Source organism: Peromyscus maniculatus, chromosome 1 (assembly GCF_049852395.1).
Source record: "Peromyscus maniculatus bairdii isolate BWxNUB_F1_BW_parent chromosome 1, HU_Pman_BW_mat_3.1, whole genome shotgun sequence".
Classification (NCBI taxonomy): domain Eukaryota; kingdom Metazoa; phylum Chordata; class Mammalia; order Rodentia; family Cricetidae; genus Peromyscus; species Peromyscus maniculatus.
Window position 1 is genome coordinate 138,076,376 of NC_134852.1, and position 21,368 is coordinate 138,097,743.

The 21,368-nt window shown below is 50.9% G+C and overlaps 1 protein-coding gene across 6 annotated transcripts in view; it reads right to left on the minus strand.

The window, feature by feature from the left end:
• The window catches only part of Bcl7c (BAF chromatin remodeling complex subunit BCL7C), a 29,338-nt gene extending 8,861 nt beyond the window's left edge, over window positions 1–20,477 (minus strand). For 2 of the 6 annotated variants that reach the window (XR_013045255.1, XM_006977035.4), the window contains exons 1-5: window positions 20,203–20,477; window positions 19,644–19,722; window positions 19,171–19,279; window positions 18,917–19,081; window positions 17,415–17,500 (exon numbers count right to left, since the gene is read on the minus strand). Coding sequence is in view for 5 of the 6 variants with exons in the window: in XM_006977035.4 (XP_006977097.1) it covers window positions 17,415–17,500; window positions 18,917–19,081; window positions 19,171–19,279; window positions 19,644–19,722; window positions 20,203–20,294 (531 nt within the window). In the remaining variant the exon portion in view is untranslated. Of the gene's footprint in view, window positions 1–16,650; window positions 16,849–17,414; window positions 17,501–18,916; window positions 19,082–19,170; window positions 19,280–19,643; window positions 19,723–20,202 lie in introns of those variants that run through there. The other 4 variants (XM_006977037.4, XM_006977038.4, XM_076553037.1 and 1 more) reach the window with 4 other exon arrangements.
• Between the last annotated feature and the right edge of the window lie 891 nt (window positions 20,478–21,368).

The window sequence follows — 21,368 nt, forward strand, 5'->3', positions numbered from 1 at the left end:
GTTAATTATTAAATTAACATAATATGGTAATTAAATTAACATAGTTATGTTAATTTAATATGCTAAAATTAAATTAAACATACCTTCAATCCCAGCACTGGGAGGCAGAGGCAGGAAGATCTCTATGAGTTCAAGTCCAGCCTGGTCTACACAGTGAGGCCCTGTCTCAAAAATGAAGAAGTAAATGAATAAATCCTTGGAATCTGAGATGAGTCTTTCCACCGGCACTGGCTAGAGGCAAGTACCATCATCTGCACAGACACTGAGTCTCGACTGGCTGGGTCGTAAGTGCCAAGCACAGAACAGCATGGACTGCCGCCCGGGTTTGCTTGGGAGCCTTGTCACGCCCTGGTCCCTGTGGGAAAGTCCACTGTTGATCTCCAGCATGTTGCTTCTGATGTACAAATAGGCCTCCAAGCATCAGGTCTTTTTTGGGGGGTAAACTGTGAGGTGCAGCTTGATGTTTACATTGGAGGACACATGTTTACAAATCTTAAACTGCCTAATTCACAAAACTCGAGCCCTGGAATTTGGGGGGACACATGTTCTTCCTTGGTTGCCAAGGATGGCCCTTCTGTGGATATATACTCTCTATGGAGAAAAGGCCAGGATGTTGGCTTCATACCAAACGCCAAGAGCCATATTGATTTGCTCTGAGAAAGATGTACTTGACGTGGTAGCTGCAATCGGGGTCATCACCTGATAGAGTCTATAGTTATTTCGACCATTCTCCAGAATCCGAATCATTTCTGTCCAGGCCAGACTGATAGATATAAATGCCACTGCCCTTGCATTCATCTCTGTGTTTTCCTCAGCGCCGTGGTCTTTCATGGGTCTTCTAGAGAGAATCTTCCAAACCTTTTATTCAACCTTCCCCTGCTCCCATATTGGCCCTCAGTCTGTGGGTCACAGGGCCTCAGTGGGGATTCAGTTTATTACTTTTCCAAGTTCTTCTAGTACCTTCTTTAAGATTGATCATGGGCACAACTAGATGGTTCACAGAGCGTAACATTAAGTGTGTCAGCAGAGGGCGCTGGAAGAACATCGCAAGAGGAAGTAGCTGGTCTGCCTGGTTCTAGTCCTGCTGAGCTTTACATTTCTCTTGTCTCTGGAGGCAGTTTGGCTGGGCCAGTAAATGGGGACATCCTGGCGGTCCTCTGCCTCACACGGACGGACGTCTGGGACAAAGAGCCCCAGGGAGGCTGCAGGTCCCTTACCAGGCTTCCTCTCCCAACATGCAAAATCCAGACCATATACTGCATTTGCAAGCACAGATTTCTGACGCTTAGACATCTTTGCACACACACTGCACCTTGACCTTGATGCTGCTTTCTCTATGCAGAACGGTGGCACAGCAGTCTTTCCCCAGAGCTTGGTTTCTATAGCAACGGTCTTAGAAGCACCGGACTACCTGTGTGTCTGGCCGCTCCTCCCAGTCCTGCACTCTTCACTGCTTGAGTCCTGTCCTGACATGTCTTTCCAAAGTGTTTGATCCCTTGCAGCAGGGCTGGGAAAGACACGCATGCATTCCCCAAGCAGATCCCATGGGGGACGTCAGTCTAGTTCTGCTAGAGTCCCAGCAAAGCTCTCCAGTGCTGGCCCCGGCCAAGCACACTTGCCACGGTCCTTGGTTCCAGGCAGCTTCACCTGACACTAAAGAGGACAGGCTCTTAGGACATTCCACTGTTGAGTGACTTACCTGTCACGTTCTTTCCAGTGACTCTTAGCCCTGGTAAGGACTCTTCCTTAACATTCAGCTTTAGGAACAGTGGTCAATCTTGTTATCTGTAATTTACGTATTCTTTAGAATTATTTTGGCTCTTTGCAGCCCAGCCCCTACATTCAAATCATTTATTAACAATTCTTTCCTTTGTTTGAGACAAGGTCTCAAAATTACAGCCCAAATTGGCCTTGAACTTGTGATCTTCCTGCCTCAGCCTTCCAAGTACTGAGATTACAAGCGTGTGCCATGACACCCCAAAATAATTCTGTGTACTAAACTTTCCTGTTGTAGTTCTGCTTCTTGACTGTCTTAGGGTTTCTATTGCTGTGAAGAGACACCACGACCACGGCAACTTTTATAAAGGAAAACATTTCATTGGTGTGGCTCACTTACAGTTCAGAGGTTCAGTCCATTATCATCTTGACAGGGAGCATAGCAGCGTGCAGGCAGATGTGGTGCTGGAGTAGCTGGGAGTCCTACATCTTGCAGGCAGCAGGAAGTCAGCTGAGACACTGGGCGGTACCCTGAGCATAGGAAACCTCAAAGCCCCCCCCCACAGTGACACACTTCCTCCAGCAAGGTCATACCCACTCCAACAAAGCCATATCTCCTAAGAGTGCCACTCCCTATGAGATTACGGGGGCCAATTATACTCAAGTTACCACACTGATTGAACCTTGAATATTCTAACTGGTACTGGCAATGGCCACAAGAAACAGACCTGAAAAGAAGAGCTAGGGGATCGGTTTGGTCCCACTTGGGTTTGCTGAACAAATCTTTGCCAATAGAAAGTGAAGTGCTGATATGCCAAAGGATCACAGCTGGTCAAGCTGGGACCTCCATGACCTTCAAGTCCCAGCTGGAGCTCGGAATTTTGCCTGTGATGAAGGATATTGTGCTATGGAGATTATCCCAGACTGTCCAGGTGGACCCCATGTAAACCCGAGGGTCTCTGAAATCAGAGAATTAGTTCTGGTTGAGACCAGAGGACATAGGACTTTGGAAAGGCAAATTCAAATGGTGACAAAGCCATGAGCCAAGGAGTGTAGGGAGTCTACCCAAGCCAGAAAGGGCAGCGACACAGATTTCCCCTTGTGGCCTCCAGAGAGGAACACACAGACATGACCACACCAACAGAGACCAGTGGTGGACACCTGACTTACACAACTGTGACACAATCAATCTGGGTTTATTTGTTTGAGACGAGAACTTGTGATCCTCCAATCTCACCGTCCAGAGTAAGTGCTGTGATTGATTACAAGCAATGGGCACCAGCAGCCATCGGTGTCGTCTTAAGCCACTAAATGCATGACAACTTATTACATCAATACAAAAATAAAATAACTAGAAAAGAGGTTTGTTTGCTTTGTTTTTGAGACAGGGTTTCTTTGTGTAGCCCCGGGACTCACTTTGTAGACCAGGCTGGCCTGGAACTCGGAGATCCACCTGCCTCTCCCTCCCAAGTGCTGGGAATAAAGGCAGCGCCACCACCCAGCTCTCTTTCTTATAGCCTCTACTTTACCTTCCTTTTCTTCTCAGCTTCCAGGTCTCACTTTTAAAAATGTCTTAGATATTATTTTACATGTATGACTGCTTCCCCATATGTACGTATAAGCACCACATGTGTACACCATGCCCTTAGAAGCCAGATCCCCTGGGACTTGAGTTACAGATGGTTGTGAGCCTCCATGTGAGCCTGGGAAGAGAACCCAGGATCTCTGCAAGAAGAGCAAGAGCTCTGAACCACTGAGCTATCTCTCCAGACCCCGGCCACATTTTGCTTTGTAATCATGACAGTTTTTTCACTGGCTGCAGCAGTTGACAGTCACAGGGAAAATGTAGGAGGGACATGAGCTAAGCTTGACGGGAGCAGAGCTGTAGCTGAAAATCCAACCTCTGCAGTGACCTGGCGCTGGCTCCCCAGTCCGTTACCGTTCGGGGGTTTGTCTGTTTTGTTGGTTTTGAGACAGGGTCTTATGTAGCCCACCCTGTCTAAATGTAGTGTTCTAGCAGACACAGTGCACACCTGTGTCCCAGCATCAGGGAGGCTGACACTGGAGGTCGCCGTGCAGGACTCTGAGGCCATCCTTGGTAACAAGACCAAGAGAAAGGGGCCAGAGCAGGGAGTAGCCATTCCTGTCCTCCGCAGACCCCTGCTGGTAACACCTAGTGTTTGCTACCCTTTGTTTGGTTTTGGAGACAGGCTTTCTCTGTGCAACTTGGGAGTCTGTCCTGGAACTAGCTCTGTAGACCAGGCTGGCCTCGAACTCACAGAGATCCATCTGTCTCTGTCTCCTGAGTGCTGGGATTAAAGTCGTGTGTCACCACCCCAGCTGGTTATCTTTTTTAAGAGTGCAGTGTGGGCCCAGCACAGATGACAGGAGAAATAAACAGAAATTAGAGGTCAGAGTGACGTAATCTCTAAGAAGACTCTCTTCTCACAGCCTAGAGAACTGGAGTGAGAAAGTGGGTGCATGGCTGGACATTGTGTGTGCTGTGTGTTTATACACATGCAAAAATATCTCTGATTGCCGGGTGTTGGTGGCGCACGCCTTTAATCCCAGCACTTGGGAGGCAGAGGCAGGCAGATCTCTGTGAGTTTGAGGCCAGCCTGATCTACAGAGTGAGTTCCAGGACAGGCTCGAAAGCTACACAGACAAACCCTGTCTTGAAAAACCAAAACCAAAAAAACCTCTGATAATGCCCAGGACCCTGCACACTAAGCAGGAACCATTGTCCCTATCACACTTACATCCCCAAGTTCAAAAGTGGCCACGTTCTTTCCCCAGATTCCATGACACATGGTGCTCTAGAACCTAGAGGAAGAATGTTCCTCTGAGCCTACCTTATGACCCACATTCATAAGAGTCCCCTCTTCACAAAGACCCTTGAGTTCATATTTTGAATTTGAAGGAAAAAACCTGAGGTTTGGAGATAGAGCTCAATTAGTCAAGTTCTTGCCTAGCATGCACGAAACCTTGGGTTTGAACCTCACTCAGTACTGCATTAAACAACAGCATAAATACTGGCACTTGGGAAATTAAAATAGGAAGATCGAAAGTTTGGTGTCATCTTCAGCTACATAGTGAATTTGAGGATACCCTGGGCTACATGAAACCCTATCTCAAGAAAAAAAAAAAAAGAAAGGAAGGAAGGAAGAAAGCCGGGCGGTGGTGGCACACGCTTTTAATCCCAGCACTTGGGAGGCAGAGGCAGGCAGATCTCTGTGAGTTCGAGGCCAGCCTGGGCTACAGAGTGAGTTCCAGGACAGGCACCAAAACTACACAGAGAAACCCTGTCTCAAAAAATAAATAAATAAATAAATAAATAAATAAATAAATAAATAAATAAATAAATAAATAAATAAAATAAGGAAGGAAAGAGAGAAATAAGAAATGCTTGCTTTTACTAGAATGTTGGGAGATGGTTTGCTTGCAGATTCAAAACTGCAGCCAATGAGAGTGTGGGACTTGCTGGGAAACAGTGCCCATCACTACCTACTTCATATGTACAGCTTCCAAATCTAAGAGGTCCCTAGGGAGCTCACAGAACAGTGGACTCTTGGGTGGCCTCCAGGCTCCTTGGGGGAAGCCCTAGCTCTATGGCCAAGGTAATTCCCTTCCCTGTTCTAAAACTCGATTTACTTGTCTGTAAAATGGGGGATAATCTGCCCTTGCTGGATATTTGCAAAGAAAAACTTGTAATGGACTCAGCATAAGACTGGCATGCAGCACCTGGGTGCTGGTTCTAGATGAGTCAGCAGTTAACTCATCCTGAGAGAGGCAGAACTGTGCAGATAAAGGTCCTGGGGAGCAGAGTCAAGTCTTGGGGTGCTCTAACTCCTCTCTGGGAAGGGTCATCTTTAACTCCACTTCTCAGGCAGCTACAGACTGTCTCAGAGGACCTCAGCATACAGGGAACCCTACAGTACTGCTGCCAAGGACAGGGGGAAAAATGACCTGCCCTTCTTCAAACTCTGAGTTAAAGAATGCACAGTCTCAAGCTGGAGAGATGGCTCAGAGCCCTGTCTACTCTTCCAGAGGTCCTGAGTTCAATTCCCAGCACCCACATGGTGGCTCACAACCATCTGTAATGAGATCTGGTGCCCTCTTCTAACATGCAGGCAGAACACTGTATACATAATAAATAAATAAATCTTAAAAAAAAAAAAAAAGCAGTCTCCAGTCTGCCCCATGATTCACTAAGCACAGTGAATTAACTTCTCTGTCTCAGCTTCCTCGTCTGCAAAATGAAAACAACAGTACTTACCTGATGAAGTTCGAATGATCTGTGAGATTATACTGGGCACAGTGCTCACTCAATATCACCTAGCTGTGTGTGCACATACAACGCTCAGACAGTAGCTGGTTCTCTCTCTGTCTCTCTCTGTGTGTGTCTCTCTCTCCACACATACACACACACACATACACACACACACACACACACACACACACACACACACACACACACACACACACCGCATAAGCCTAAGGCTGACTATCTTCACTGGGGTTGCAGGTATAGACCATCACACCCAGTTCTATGTGGTACTAGGGATCACCCAGGGCTCTGGGCATGCTGGGTAAGCAGTCTACCAGTTGAAGTATACCTCTAGCGCTTTTTGGAGATTTAAAGGTTTTCAATAATTGATTTATGTGCATTGGTTGTGAGGGTGTCAGATCCCCTGGAACTGGAGTTACAGACAGTTGTGAGCTGTCATGGGGGTGCTGGGAATCAAACCCAGGCCCTCTGGAAGAGCAGCCAGTGCTCTTAGCCTCTAAGCCATCTCTCCGGCACTGAGGTTTAAAGATTTTTAAAGCGTGTGTGTGTGTGTGTGTGTGTGTGTGTGTGTGTGTGTGTGTATGAGAGAGAGAGAGAGAGAGAGAGTCAGTTTGAATCTAGGAATGACCGCATCCCTGTCCTGCATCTCCATCCTAGAGCACACAGGCCTGCCACACATGACAACCTGAGAATCCACAGCCAAGTGTGAAGGGACAGAAAGGTTCTAGTGCTGTCCCTCTGTTCTGCGGAGGCTGAGGGGTCACCAGCCAGGTAACACCCCTGCCTGACAGACACCCTGCTAACGGATGATGCTATTCTGCCAGTGGAAGAGTGTATGTTATAAGGACCTGGCCAAGTAAGCACTCGATGAAGAACCACTGAAGCCATGATGAGACAGAGTGCCCTTGCCTAACACTCCGAGACCACCTGATCTCTACAGAGAGTCTCTGAGAGGGCAGAGGCAGACACAAGAGTAAAAGCTTGTGCATGCATATGTAGAGAGGACTCAACTGGACTCCAGGTGAGGGACTGCCACATATCTGAGGCCTAAACTTGCTATGTAGCCAAGAATGACCCTGCCTGGTTTACATGATGCTGGGGATTGAACCCAGGACTTCATTCATGCATGCTAGGCAAGCGCTCTATCAGCTGAGCTACATCTCTAAGCCGGACATCGTATCGGAAATGTAACCTGAAAGCAAGTAAGACTTCACGAGTGAAGAGGATGTGCTCGGCCCTGTCTGTTTATCCTTGACACATGTATTGTCTGCATTTTCCTTTGATGAAAGTGACTGTCACACACACTTTGCCCTGGAAGGACAGATGTGGCCTTCTACGGACAGAGGAAGGAAGGGACCCAACAACATGGGAAGGAGCATGCTCAGGATCTGACTTAGTTGGAGGTCAAGGAACCTTCAGGCAGAAGGTTAGGTGACCCCCGAGGCCTGAGAGGTAAGTGTTTGCTGGAACGAGAGGGGATTGGAAGAGCTTTCCAGCCAGAGGAACAGCAGATGCTAAGTGACATAAACCCAGGAAGCTTTAATGTTTTGTTTTTTTAATCTTTTTTTTTTTTTTCTGGGATGGTGTTTCATGCACCCCATGCTGGCCTCAAACTCACTGTATAGCTGAGGATGACCCTGAACACCTGACCTTTCTATTAAGATTATAGCTCAGCTTCTGTGTTAAAAGTCAGGTAGAGACGCTGGGCAGTGGCAGCTCATGTCTTTAATCCCAGCACTCAGGAGCCAGAGGCAGGTGGATCTCTGTGAGTTCGAGGCCAGCCTGGTCTACATAGCTAGTTCCAGGAGAGCCAGGGCTACACAGAGAAACCCTGTCTCGAAAACACAAATAAAACAAAACAAAAGGTAGAACACTCCAGGGAGAGGGGCAAGAGAAGTGGGCAGGAGCCACGTGGACAGGTCCTGTCTGCCACGCTGAAGAATTTGGTAGGTGAGCTCTATAGGTAAAGATAAGTGTGAAATGGCAGCCTGTGTCTCGGTGACTGGAGGGCAGTGGCAGTGGCAGCCTGTGTCTCAGTGGCTGGAGGGCAGTGGCAGCCTGTGTCTCAGTCACTGGAAGACAGTGGCAGCCTGTGTCTCAGTGGCTGGAAGACAGTGGCAGTGGCAGCCTGTGTCTCAGTCACTGGAAGACAGTGGCAGCCTGTGTCTCAGTGGCTGGAAGACAGTGGCAGCCTGTGTCTCAGTGGCTGGAAGACAGTGGCAGCCTGTGTCTCAGTGACTGGAAGACAGTGGTAGCCTGTGTCTCAGTGACTGGAGGACAGTGGCAGCCTGTGTCTCGGTCACTGGAGGACAGTGGCAGCCTGTGTCTCAGTGGCTGGAAGACAGTGGCAGCCTGGTGTCTCAGTGACTGGAAGACAGTGGTAGCCTGTGTCTCAGTGACTGGAGGACAGTGGCAGCCTGTGTCTCGGTCACTGGAGGACAGTGGCAGCCTGTGTCTCAGTGGCTGGAAGACAGTGGCAGTCTGTGTCTCAGTGGCTGGAGGACAGTGGCAGCCTGTGTCTCAGTGACTGGAAGACAGTGGCAGTCTGTGTCTCAGTGGCTGGAAGACAGTGGCAGTCTGTGTCTCAGTGGCTGGAGGACAGTGGCAGTCTGTGTCTCAGTGACTGGAAGACAGTGGCAGCCTGTGTCTCAGTGGCTGGAAGACAGTGGCAGCCTGTGTCTCAGTGGCTGGAGGGCAGTGAGCAGTTATTAGAACTAAGTGAGGGGTGTGACAGATGGACCAGCAGCCTGTGGCCACACAAGGGCCAACACTAGAAGAGGAAGAATTAAGTCCAAACTTCATCCACATAGGAGTAGCCAGTATCTCTAAGCTCCCAGTGATAATCACTCTGGGAGGCACACTCAATGTTTCAGAATTTCTACTTTCAAGGGCAGCCAGGAGTCCAGACTTTGAAATGTCAACCCTGTCGAGATTATGCAAACCAAGCAAATGATGTCCATAGGCCTAAAAGTCGAAGCACTTTTTGTATTGCTTGGGGAACTTTAAAAATTCGAGTCCGAGCCGGGCGGTGGTGGCGCACGCCTTTAATCCCAGCACTCGGGAGGCAGAGGCAGGCGGATCTCTGTGAGTTCGAGGCCAGCCTGGGCTACCAAGTGAGCTCCAGGAAAGGCGTAAAGCTACACTGAGAAACCCTGTCTCGAAAAACCAAAAAAAAAAAAAAAAAAATTCGAGTCCAAGGGGCGCCATGAAGGTTTCAATGCAGGGTAGGGGTAGACCACTTTGGGGTTTAATAAAAATTGATTAGGCTGGCAAGATGGTTCAGTAGATAAAGACACCCACCTCTAAGCCAGCATTTCTCAACCTATGGGTCATGACTCCTTTAGGGGGTTGAACAACCCTTTCACGAGGGTCATCTAAGATCATCAGAAAACACAGATATTCATATTATGATTCATAACAGTAGTAAAATTACAATTCTGAAGTAACAACAAAAATGTTATGGTTGGGGGTCACCACACCATGAGGAACTGCATTAAGGGGTGGCAGCATTAGGAAGGTTGAGAACCACTGCTCTGAGCCTAAGGACCTGAGTTCTATCCCCAGGACCCCTCCCGTGGAAGGACACTCCCAAAAATTGTCCTCTGACCTCCACTTGCATACACACACACACACACACACACACACACACACACACACACACACACACACACACACTATTAAATGTAGGTGATGGTGCTGGCCACCGAACCTGATGGCCTGATTTCTGTCCCGCATCCCATGGGGTGTCAGGAGAACACCAACCCCTTCAAGCTGTCCTCTGACCTCCACTGAGGTAAGCAGCACATGTGCATGTGAGCTTACATGCACAAGAAATAAATGCAAAAGATCAAATGTAACGACAGTTTGCTGAGGTCCCCCGGTCTGAGTGGTGGAGCCCATGTCCGCCCTGCCCGTGAGGCCGTCCCCACGCGAACTCACTTCCCACGTTCCCTTCTCCTCCCTTCAGTTCCGGCAACACTGACCTTGTTGCCAAGCACATCCTCGCTCAGGGCTGTCACACTGGCCATTCCCTCTGCCTGCAATGCTCTCCACACAGACCTTCACGTGCTTTATAGACTCATCGCTTCAAGGTTTTCTTCACACATTGCCCCAGGGGTGCCTCTTCCGACCTCTCTATTTAAATTTGCAACTGGTTCTTTCTCCCATCTCTCTTTTTCTGCACAAGCCCCACAACGCTCCAGTCAGCAACAAAGCAGCATTCGACCGTTTACCACAGGCCTGCACCACTTGGGGGACATTATAGTTTTCTCACTTTGTGTTCACGCATTCTACAATGTCACCCAGCAATGAAAATGCCCCACATGCATTGGTCCAGACATCTCCTCTTCCTCATGGAACTCTGAGTGTCTTTCTGACTTCCTGAAGGCAGGCTTCTTTTCTCTTTTTGTTAGTGTTACATCCCCAGAGCCAAGAATGGTACCCACAAACAGGAAGTACATCGTAACTCCGTGTCACCAATTCAGAGGATCCATCTGCCCTCGTGGGGCATCAGACTGATGCTGAGTCTTAGGCTGACCATTACCATTCCAAGGCCCTCAGGGCCAGGGAAGGTCCCACCATGGAAGGACAAAGAGGCAAGATGCTACCACTGCTGTGAAGTCGAGGTCTGAAAGACAAGAGGAACCTGACAGGGGAGAGGAGAGGCAGGGGTCGTGGTACAGCAGACAGTGGAAGGTGAGACCGTGATGCAGCCATGCAATTGAAGATGTGCAGCGGCAGAGGCCACGTCCTGCAGAAGGAGCCAGGCAAGAAGGCTTGGTGGGGTGGCACCATGGACAGATGTGGGCTTGTGAAGGGCTGCCCACTGCACAGCAGAAGACCCCAGGCCAAAGGGGTAAGAGGGAGGCAAGAAACGGTCAGGAAGCTGTTGCAGCATTTTTCTTGGCACTTGAAGAAAGGAGAGCAAGGCTGGGAACGTGGCTCAGCGGTAGAGCACTTGCTTAGCATGCACAAAGCCCTGGGTTCAACCCTCAGCACTGCAGGAAACCAGGCATGGGGGTGCACGCCTGTAACCCAAGCACTGGGAAGATGGAGGCAGGAGACTGGAGGTCTACATCCTAGACCACTGTGACGGCTACTTCTACCAAACTGACTACAACTGGAATTAACAAAACCCACGCAGGGACACCTGTGACAGTCTTCTTCATTGGCTCATTGAAGTGGGCAGACCTACCCCATATCCAGGTCACACCTTCTGGTGGCAGCCTCAATGAAGGACACTGAAGAAGGCAGCTTTTGCTTCTCGCCCTCACTGTCCCTGGCAAGTTCATGCCTTCGTTGGTATTAGAGCCTACATCTTTGGGATTCCAGCTTATACTGAAGACCAGCTGAGACATCCAGCTTCATACGTGGCCAACTATTGGATTCTTGGACTTTTCTGTCAGGAGACAGCCATTGTTGGACTAGCCAGACCACACCCTGGAAGCCACTGTAATAAATCTCTTTATATAGATTTGTCCATTCTGTAAGTTCTGATCCTCCAGAGAGCCCCGACTAGTACAGATTGTGGTACCAGGAGCAGTTGGTTCTAGAGCAACAGAAGTATAAAGGATGAATTTTTTGTTTGTTTTTGCTTTTTCAAGACAAGGGTTTCTCTGTGTATCTCTGGCTGTCCTGGAACTCACTTTGTAGACCAGGCTAGCCTCGAACTCACAGAGATCCACCTGCCTCTGCCTCCTGAGTGCTAGGATTAAAGGTGTGCACCACCACCGCCCGGCAAGGATGAATTCTTTAAGTATCTGGAACAAGCTTTCCAATTTGCTGAGTTACTGAAGCCTCTCCTAGAAGCATGGAGAGCGGTAAAAACCCAATTATGAACTATCTGACAAACGTATCGGGACAGATGCATTTGATTATCCTGATACACCTAATTGTGAAAAGAAGGAATTTAACGACTCTATATATAAAACTTTGAGCCGGGCAGTGGTGGCGCATGCTTTTAATCCCAGCCCTCGGGAGGCAGAGCCAAGCGAATCTCTGTGAGTTCGAGGTCTACAGAGCGAGATCCAGGACAAGAACCAAAACTACACAGAGAAACCCTGTCTCAAAAAAACAAACAAACAAACAAAAAACTTTGAAAATTTGGTGGAAAATATTGATGCTGGTTGGTTGTTCCTAGCATCTCTGGATAAACTAACAGAGAAAAAGAATGAGTTCCATGATAAAACTGACCAACTTCTCAGGATACTGTGCTGAAGGAAAACAGTGAACTCAGCGATAAACTGACCGGCCCCAGATGCCGTAAACAGTCTAAAGGTGTCTAGGTGTGCCCTGGAAGGTGTCTAAGTGTGCCCTGGAAGGGAATCTTCTCTCCAACGGCCACAGAGCTCAAGTTGCAGAAAAACACAACAAAGCCCTCATTGTAAGATTAGCTGAATTTCAAAGGAAATCCAAGTCCAGGCCTCGGAAGGTGTCAGCAGTCACAGTAAGGGCGTTAGATGGTAAAGAATGGGACCCTATAATTTGGATGGAGATGTGTGACAGGACCCTACTGAATCTGAAAACACTGAACCTTCTGATTCTCAAGGGTTTATCTCATCTGAGGAAGAAGTTTCTCTACCCTCAGCAAAAGATGCATCCCCACCCCAACTCCCTTCTGGAAACACTGCCTTTTCTGCCTTTGCCTGAGGAAATCAATTCTTCACTGTCAGCTAAACCAGCCATGACTTTCCCTGAAAGAAATGCCAGGCGAGAGAATACTAAAGTCCTCCAGGGGCCACCAATAGTTGCTCTCGACCTATAACCAGACTTAAGGCCAGGCAGGCTCCTAGAGGGGAGGTAGAAATGTAGTCCACGGGGAGGTGTGATATGCTACTAAAGAGCTTGATGAGTCTGCTAATTCAGTCAAGCAGACATCTGGGGACTGTGTGTGGGACTGGATTATAAGGGTGTGGGATATTGGTGGAAGGAACATAAAACTGGATTTCGGGGTGGGTAGGTGAAGAAATGGCTTAGGAGTTAAGAGCACTGACTGCTCTTCCAGAGGATCCCAGAATCCACATGGCAGCTTACAACTGTAACTCATACACGTGGTACATAGATACACACACACACACACACACACACACACACACACACACACACACACACATACAGGCTAAACAAAACACATATACATAAAATAAATAAAAAAAAAACTGGATCAGGCTGAGTTTATTGATGTGGGACTTCTGAGTGGAGATTCTAGGTTTAATATGGAAGCCTGCACAGTTACAAAAGGCATTGATGGTTCACACCTTTAATCCCAGCACTCAGGAGGCAGAGGCAGGCAGATCGCTTGAATTTGAGGCCAGTCTAGCCTACAGAGTGAGTTCCAGGACTACTACAGTAGTTCCAGCTAGGGCTACACAGAGAAACCCTGTCTCAAGAAACAAAACAAAACAAGGTGTTTTGGTAGTTTAAATAAGGATGGCCTCCATGGGCTCATATATTTGAATTCTTAGCCCCTGGTTGGTAAACTGTCTGAGAAGGATTAGGAGGTGTGGCCTTGTTGGAGGAGGTGTGTCACTGGGGGTGGGTTTGGAGGTTTCAGAAGCCTAAGTCAGGCCAGCATGTCACATTCTATCCCTCTTTGCGCTCCCCCACCTGCCTGTGGATAAGGATGTGGTGGCTCTCAGCTCCTTCTCCAGCACCACGATCCCTGACACGATGATCATGGACTCGATCTTTGAAACAGTAAGCAAGACTCCAATCAAATGCTTCCTTTTATAAGAGCTGCCTTGGTCACGGTGTCCCTTCACAGCAATGGAACAGTGTCTAAATTATCTTTACATATATTCACTCCACCAGTTCTGTTCCTCTAGAGAACCCTGACTAAAGCTACATAACGGGATGGAGACTCAGGACATTCCAGCTCAGGAATGGGGACTGGGGATGGAGACATGATGAGCACAGGCAATGGAAAGGATGGGTAGATAAGGAAATGAAACTGGGACCCTCAGGACAGCCCAGGGGTTCTGTCACCTTTTGGCCACTGAGTCTGCAAGCTCAGAACAGAAAGGAAATTAACTTGAGAAGAGGTCTTGTGAGGCAGGAAGATAGAATGTTCATAAAGAAAAAATTAGGACAGGGCCAAGAGCACCCAGGTGACATGGGCCAGGGGTAAGTGGGGAAGAAGGGGGCGCCTGCAGTGTGAGAGTCCCCACAAAGAGTGCACTTGGGGAGGGACGGGAAGGCACAGCATGTATGCAGCAGAATGTGACTAGAAAAAGAGCAGCCCACAGACCAAGACAGGGCTGGGGGTGTTGGCCACAGAGAAAGTATCCAATAGGCTTGGGACAGTAGCCAAGGCCTGTGACCAGGAGAGGAACAGGTAAGACTGAACTTGAATCTTTTAAGGCTACTCAGAAATGGATACCTGCTACAGAACCAGAACCTGCCCAGCTTCAATGATGGGCAGGTCCCCGGTACCTGCCCTACACTGTGGTACATCCTTATCAGTAATATGGGATGCCGAGGAAAAGAGCCGTCATTTACATTTACTGAGCACTGAGTCCAGGGCTCTCTCCCCATGGATTTCCTCGTTTAATTCTTAGAATAGTTTCACCTGGCTCACATTATTATTGTCCCCATTTTACAGATCACAAAACAAGGCAGATGAGAACAAAGAAATACATCACACTGAGAATGACAGCAGGACCTGAGAGACCGCTCAGTAGTCAGGAGCTTGCTGCTCTTGCAGAGGACTCAGGCTCCCAGTACCCACACAGTGGCTCACAATTGTCTGTAACTTCAGCTCCAGGGGACTTGACACCTCTGGCTTCCGAGGCCATCTGCACTCATGCACACATATCCACATGTAGGCAGGCACACACACACACACACACACACACACACACACCTACATATAATTAAAAATAATAATTTTTTAAAACGGGGCTGGCAAGATGGCTTAGTGGTTAAGAACACTGGTTGCCCTTCCAGAGGACCCAAGTTCCATTCCCAGTACCCACACACCATCTAAAATCTGTAACCCCAGTTTCAGGAGATCTGTCCCCCTCTTCTGGTCACCTCAGGCACTGCACACATGGTGATAGGTATACTTCCAGGCAAAACACCCATACACATAAAACTGAAAATAAGAAACTGAAGGCAGATGGTGAAATTCAAACCCAGAACTTGAACTCTTGGCTGTAACATCATGCTGCTAAGCCATACAAGGCACTTTACAGTTTGTAGAGCATTTACATTACTTCACAGTGTCACTGAGGGGAATAATGAGACAACACACACCCAGAAAATTGCTGAGGTTACCACATGTGGTCATACTGATTATTGGCCCTTCAGAGATGTCCATATCCTAAGCCCCAGCATATGAGCATGCTACTTTACATGTCAATGGATTTTCAGATGGACTGAATTCTAAGATGGGCAGGGGATGACCCTGTATACCTAGGACACCCACATGAGCAGCGGAGGTCCAGGTAAAGAGATGCAATCGTACAAGCAGAGAGGCAGAAAGATTAGCTGGGGTTGAGGAGAGGACAAGTCAGAGTTTGAATCCATTCCTGAGTCCACGTAGCTTCTAGAAGCTGGAAAAGCCAAGAAAACGGATTTTCCCTGACAGCCCACCGCAGGCGCCAGCCCTGCAGGCACCCTGACTCTGGCCCAGTGACACCAAGTCTGGACTTCTGACCTTCAGAACGATGGCATTATGAATCTGTGGGGGTCATCTGTTTCCACAACAACAGGAGCGCATACGACCACATGCCTGCAGTGGCCTTCCCAGCCAGCCCTGGTCCCACTAATACTACAGCAGACACTCGGACATTTTAAATGGTTCTTCCCTAAACCTCAGTCTCTCCTTTTGATAAGAATTAAAACAGGGCTACCTCACCTGACCTGCTTCTCTGACAAGTACGGACTAAGAAGTGCTTGTATGGTTGAAGTTTCTCACTGGGCACTGGCCAGGAGTGGGGGTGGGGCGGGGTAGAGCAGGGGTGAGGCCAGGTTATTACCCCGTGAACAAACAAGTCAGAGAGCAGAAACAACCTGCCTAGAGCCACACAGACAGTGACAGAGGACCTCACAATCCTCCTGCCTCAGCACCATGCCCAGCCCAATTTGTTTACTCATCCATTCATGGCTTATTGTGTTCCCAGTGTTAAGTCCTAGAGATGCCTACAGCCTAAAAGACAGAAATCCAGACTCGTGATCCCCAAACAGCCCGACAAATGCTAAGACAAAGGGAAGGGAGCGGAAAGGACTGTGGGAACTCCAAGGAGATGATGTTGATGGAGCCTAGAATCAGGGAAGGCATCTAGGAGGAGGTGGCAATTACGCAGGAGACGAGAGGACTCAGCACAGAAGTGTGGGCCTAGAGCCCCGCACGGAAGGGACGGTTCAGGAGTCGGGTCCTCCCAGGCCTCTCTACCCCTCTGGGCCTCTGTTCCTGTGAGTGAAATGGGAGCTGTGATATCTGCTGGGTCCCAGGGGAGGGTCAAAGTCGGTGAAGAAGGCAAGGTGGGAGTGAATGGGAGGCGAGGTCCCGGCTCAAGCCCTCTAATCACGGTGTGAATACAGGTCATCTCAGAGCCCTGGGGACCCCGGCTGAGGACTAGAGCATGAGCCAAAACTGTCTCCAAAGACCCTCCCCAGCCTTGACAGGGAAATCACATGACACAAAATTACAAAAGGGTCTTTATTTATAAAAAGCCAAAGGGGCCCTTGGAGCGACAGGACAGGAGGCAGGCAGCTTCTCAGGGGTCAGGGGCATTTGGACAGATGCGCTTGAGTGGGGGGGCGCCCTCCGAGTCCTCTGTGTCACCCTGGGCTGCCTCAGGGACAGGTGGCACTGGCTCAAAGACAGGGTAAGCTTCAGGGGCCTGAAGAGGAAGGGCGGACAGGTGTGAGCTCCACTCTGACCAGGAGTATAGCCTCCTAGCCTCTGCCTTTTCCACTCTATTCCCCTGGGGACCCAGAGTCTGGCCCAGGACCAAGTGACCAACAACAACGGCAACGCTGTTTGGGGGAAAGAATTGGATTTTTCGGGAAACTGAATCAAGGTAGTCCTTGCAGGGGGAGGCATGGCAACGTCTCACGCTAACTTGACCGCTCAGGATGTGTGTCTGTGTGATGCAGGGGCCAGGCTCTCGTGCTCACTGAGGAAGGGAAGCAACACCAAGCTGCACTCTGAGCCTAGGTTTTTGTTTTTATCCTTAGAGGAACACCAAGATCATTTCAGGCTTCCAATGCTCTTAAATCAGCCGTGATCCAGCCCTCAGGATGGTGTCTCCGAAACAATCCTCTTCACCCAAGAGTCCAACCTCACTTAAGCCTTTCGGTGGGTTCTAGGTCCACATCTCCCTCCTGGACCCTAGAATGCAATCTCCCTGTGCCCCCAAAGACCCATTCCCCACAAGGCCAGAGTCCAGCCTCTGGCCTCTCTCACCTCAGCTTCCAGCAATTCTGGAACAGGTTCCTCCTTGGTCAGCTTCGGGGGGTCCTCAGTACTGCCTGCGGGTGTGCCCCCTGGGTCTGGAATGCCAAATGAACAGGTACCTCCTGAGCAGCCACTCTGTGCCAGGAGAACAGGCCGGGGGCAAAAGAAACGGGCGGGCACCGACCACACAAGACAACACTGTGGGGACCAGAGGAGGGCACCAAGATGCCAAGGGAGGGAGGTTCACATTGGATTTTGTTAGTAGAGAGTGAGCCAGGAGACAAACTGAGGCGCAGCAGAGTTTAGGCTTAGTGACCACAGATTCTATGTTGCACTAAATCCAAATCCTGACCTTAGGCAAGCTATTTCTCTGATCTCGGTTAAATCATCTGCAGAATGGGAACAGTGACAGCAATACCCCAAGACACTGCCACGAGGACCAAGTGAAGCAATACCGGGAAAGCCCTTAGCACACAGGAGGCACTCAGTAAGTGCTAGCTAGCATTTTCATTCACTCATTCACTCCTTTTTGTGGTATTAGAAATGGGGCGCAGGGCCTTGGGCATGTCAGACAAGCACTCTACCACTGGGCTGCACCCCGTCCTACCATTAACAAAAGTGTCTGGAACAATCCAGACATGGTCCTGAGGCCCACCCATGTCTCGGTGTTCTGGGGGGGGGGGGACGTTTCAGCGGCCCCAGTGCCAAAGTAAAGACCCAAAGGCCATGCGGAGCCACTGAGGGATATGAAGCAGGAAGATAATCCCTTGGAATCTGTGCTTGAGGAAAAGCTGTCCCGTAGCTCTGTGAAGGCCGTGAGGGACGGGAGGCGAGGCTAGAGCAGGCACAAGCGAGACCCGAGAAGGCAGGGCCAGAGGCAGAGAAATCAGCCACACTGCAAAGTCGCACTGACCAGACGGGGGACCGACTATACCAAGGCAGAGGAGCTGAAGCGGACTCAGGCCCAAGGTGTTGGCTCCCTGGCTCTGTAAGTCTGGCCATCCTTCTCTGGGTGACAGGCTCCCCGTGTATAAAGAGGAATCATGATAGGACCATGGCTCCCATAAAGTGACAGTGGAGATTGAATGAGAAAACAAAAGACAGACGTTGACGTGTTCCGAACCCTCAGCAGGGGAGGGGCTAGGTTAGCCGGTATTCTGCTGCTAGCAACCACTCTGGTTATCAGCATTATTTATTCCCCCAACAGGTGTTTGCTGAACATCTATTATGTATCCCACAGTACGAATGAACAAGATCGGTAGGGCTGACACGAGATGGTAACAGGAAAAGACAATAAGCAAGCAAAAAAAAATTTTGCATAAACATTTCAGGCGGTGATATGCTACCTACAAAGCCAGGGGACTGAGACGGCAGCTGGATGTGATTTCTGCCAGGGTCAGGGAAGGTTCTCCCCCGGGGGCAGGACGGGGAGAGGGGACATGGCCTAGGTACAAGGACAAGCTGGGTCAACTTTGGAGAAGAGAGGGCTCCTGAGAGCCACCTGGGCCTACCTCTCTCTTGGCCCAGCTGTGGGGGCTGAGTATCCTCCGTAATCGCTTCTGGGGGTCCAGTAGGCGATCCAGGGCGGCTGGGCTGGGGAGTCCCCCCAGGGCTGGGCTCAGTGCCCTTTTGCAGTGAACCTTCTGAATGGAAACTCTGGTTGCTGCTCTCATCTGCTGAACAAGAGCCAAGCTGGTCGGCCAGGGGGCCCCTAGTAGCTCCCCCCCCCCCCCCGCCACCGCCCCATTCCAGGATCTGTACATACCATTGAGATCCAGCAGGATGAGGGGGCCACCCCCTCTGGGACTGGTGCCCCTGCCGCGTCTCTCCCGGCCTCGGGATCTCTCTGCCCCGCCTCCTGCCCGCCGCCTCTCCTGAGAGTGAGAGGGGTAAGGTCAGAGCCAGTGGTCTGGTGAGCACGTACAGACCCCCTCAACACAAATAAGGAAACCTGGGCTCAGAGAAGCAAGAGGTGAAGTCTCAGGTTGTGGAGGCTGAGTTTTAGGTCTTGAGCTCAGAGAAGGGAGGGAGGCATTGTGGGGTGTGTGTGTGTGTGTGTGTGTGTGTGTGTGTGTGTGTGTGTGTGTGTGTGTGTGTGTGTGTGTGCTAATAATCGTTACCATCTGCCTGAGCTCCACACTGGAGTCTCCAAGCAGACTGAAGGTGGAGGCCAAGGTAGGGAGGGAACTGCCTGAGGTTGCCCAGATGCAAGGCTTGCTGGGGGTTGGGCGTGCTCACCTCCTCCTGGGGATCCACCACAGGCACCCACTTGAAGATTCGAAGGGAAGTATCACCCACAGTCACCCAGCGCTTCTCCCTGTGGGAGGAGGGCAGGAGACTGGTCAGGGAGGCCCAAGGGTGAGCCCCATAGAGCGGGAGGGGGGGGGGCGGGAAGATGTGCTCGGGTAAGGGAAGCTTCGCTAACAGGGCATAGAACCAGAAAGAGCCCTGCAAAGCCTAGGGCACAGACGGATGTAACTTGGAGCTGCGGTTCTGTAGACACCTGGGGCACACAGCAGGGCGCCACCAAGGCCTGGCCAGGGACTCTGGCAATGAAGACCCGGGGCCGAGCTTGCAAGAGTGTCAAAGCTTCAGGGGGCGGGGCATAGATGAGCTCCCGCTCTGGGAAAGCACCACTCCGGACCACGCTTTGTAGACCTCTGGGGATTGCCAGGGAAAGGGGGGAGCCCAGTCGATTCAGAGCACAGCTGGTGGGCGGGGGCAGCTGGCCAGGAAAGGGCGGACGCGTTAGGAGGAGGTGGCTTGGCTGTGTCCCTGGCCCAGGGGCAGCGCTCACCATCTCCGGACCTTCTCGATGGTCGCCATCACCTTCTTGATGTCATCTTTGGCCCGGCTCCGGGTCTCGGCCCGCACGGTCCGGCCGGCCATGCTGGCGGGGGGCTGGGGCCGGGACAGAGCCCGTGGTGGGACGGCCTGCGGTCCGGCGATCTCAGGCTGCGCGCCAGGCCCCGGCGCCGCTCTTTCGGCCTGCCGTCCCTCCGGGAGTTGGCCGCGCCCTCCCTCGCTCCCCAACGCCTCCGCGCGTCCCCGCCTGGCTTCCTGCGACCGCGCCCCGCCCCGGCCCGTCCCCGGAGCGGCCCGGGCGGCGCGGGCGGCTAGAGCCCCGGCCTGGAAGCCCGGCCAGCCCCGCCCCGGCCCGGGCCCGCCCCTCGGGGCGCACGGACGCACAGCGCCCTCTGCCCGCCGCGGAGAGGGAGAGCTGGGGGGCAGCTGTGCGGCTGGACGCGCGCGGCCCGAGCGAGGCGGTGCGTTCCGGCCACGTGGGCACAGGGGTGCGCGAGAGGGACTGTCCTGGTGTGCGTCCGCGGCGGGTGGGCGTCCCTGAAATGCTGTGTGTGCGCGCGTCTGCCCTCTCCAGGCTGTTTGGATTCTGCGCTGCCCAACTTAACTTGTCCATCCATTCATTCAAGTCTCATTAACAGTGCCAAGTGCGTGCCGGACTCGCGAGTGCCGAGCGGGCCTCCTCCGCCAGAACGGCGGAAGTGAAAAAGACAGACCGTGTAGCTGAAGGAGCAGAACAACTTGGCATTCCCTGAATCAGGGAGTGGAACTGGTGGAGATACTTGGGAAAACTGGCACTTTCCCAGTGAAGCTCAACGTAAAGCCAGCCCGGTTTCCCAGCTATTCCAGTCCCAAGTTGTCAACGCCCAACCGAAGAAATGTGTGCTGCCTAGGTTTTTTTGTCTACTCGACACAAGCTAGGGTCGTCTGGGAGGAGGGGACCTTGATTGAGAAAATGACTGTCACATTGCCCTGTAGGTAAGTTTGTGGGACATATTCTTTATTAATAACTGACGTGGGAGAGCCCAGACCACTGTGGGCAGCGCCACCCCTGAGCAGATGGGTCCTGCCTTGAGTTCCTGCCCTGACTTCCCTTCGCGCTGGACTGTAACTGTAAACCAAAATAAACTCTTTCCTCCCTGCCTTCCTTTTGATCAAGGT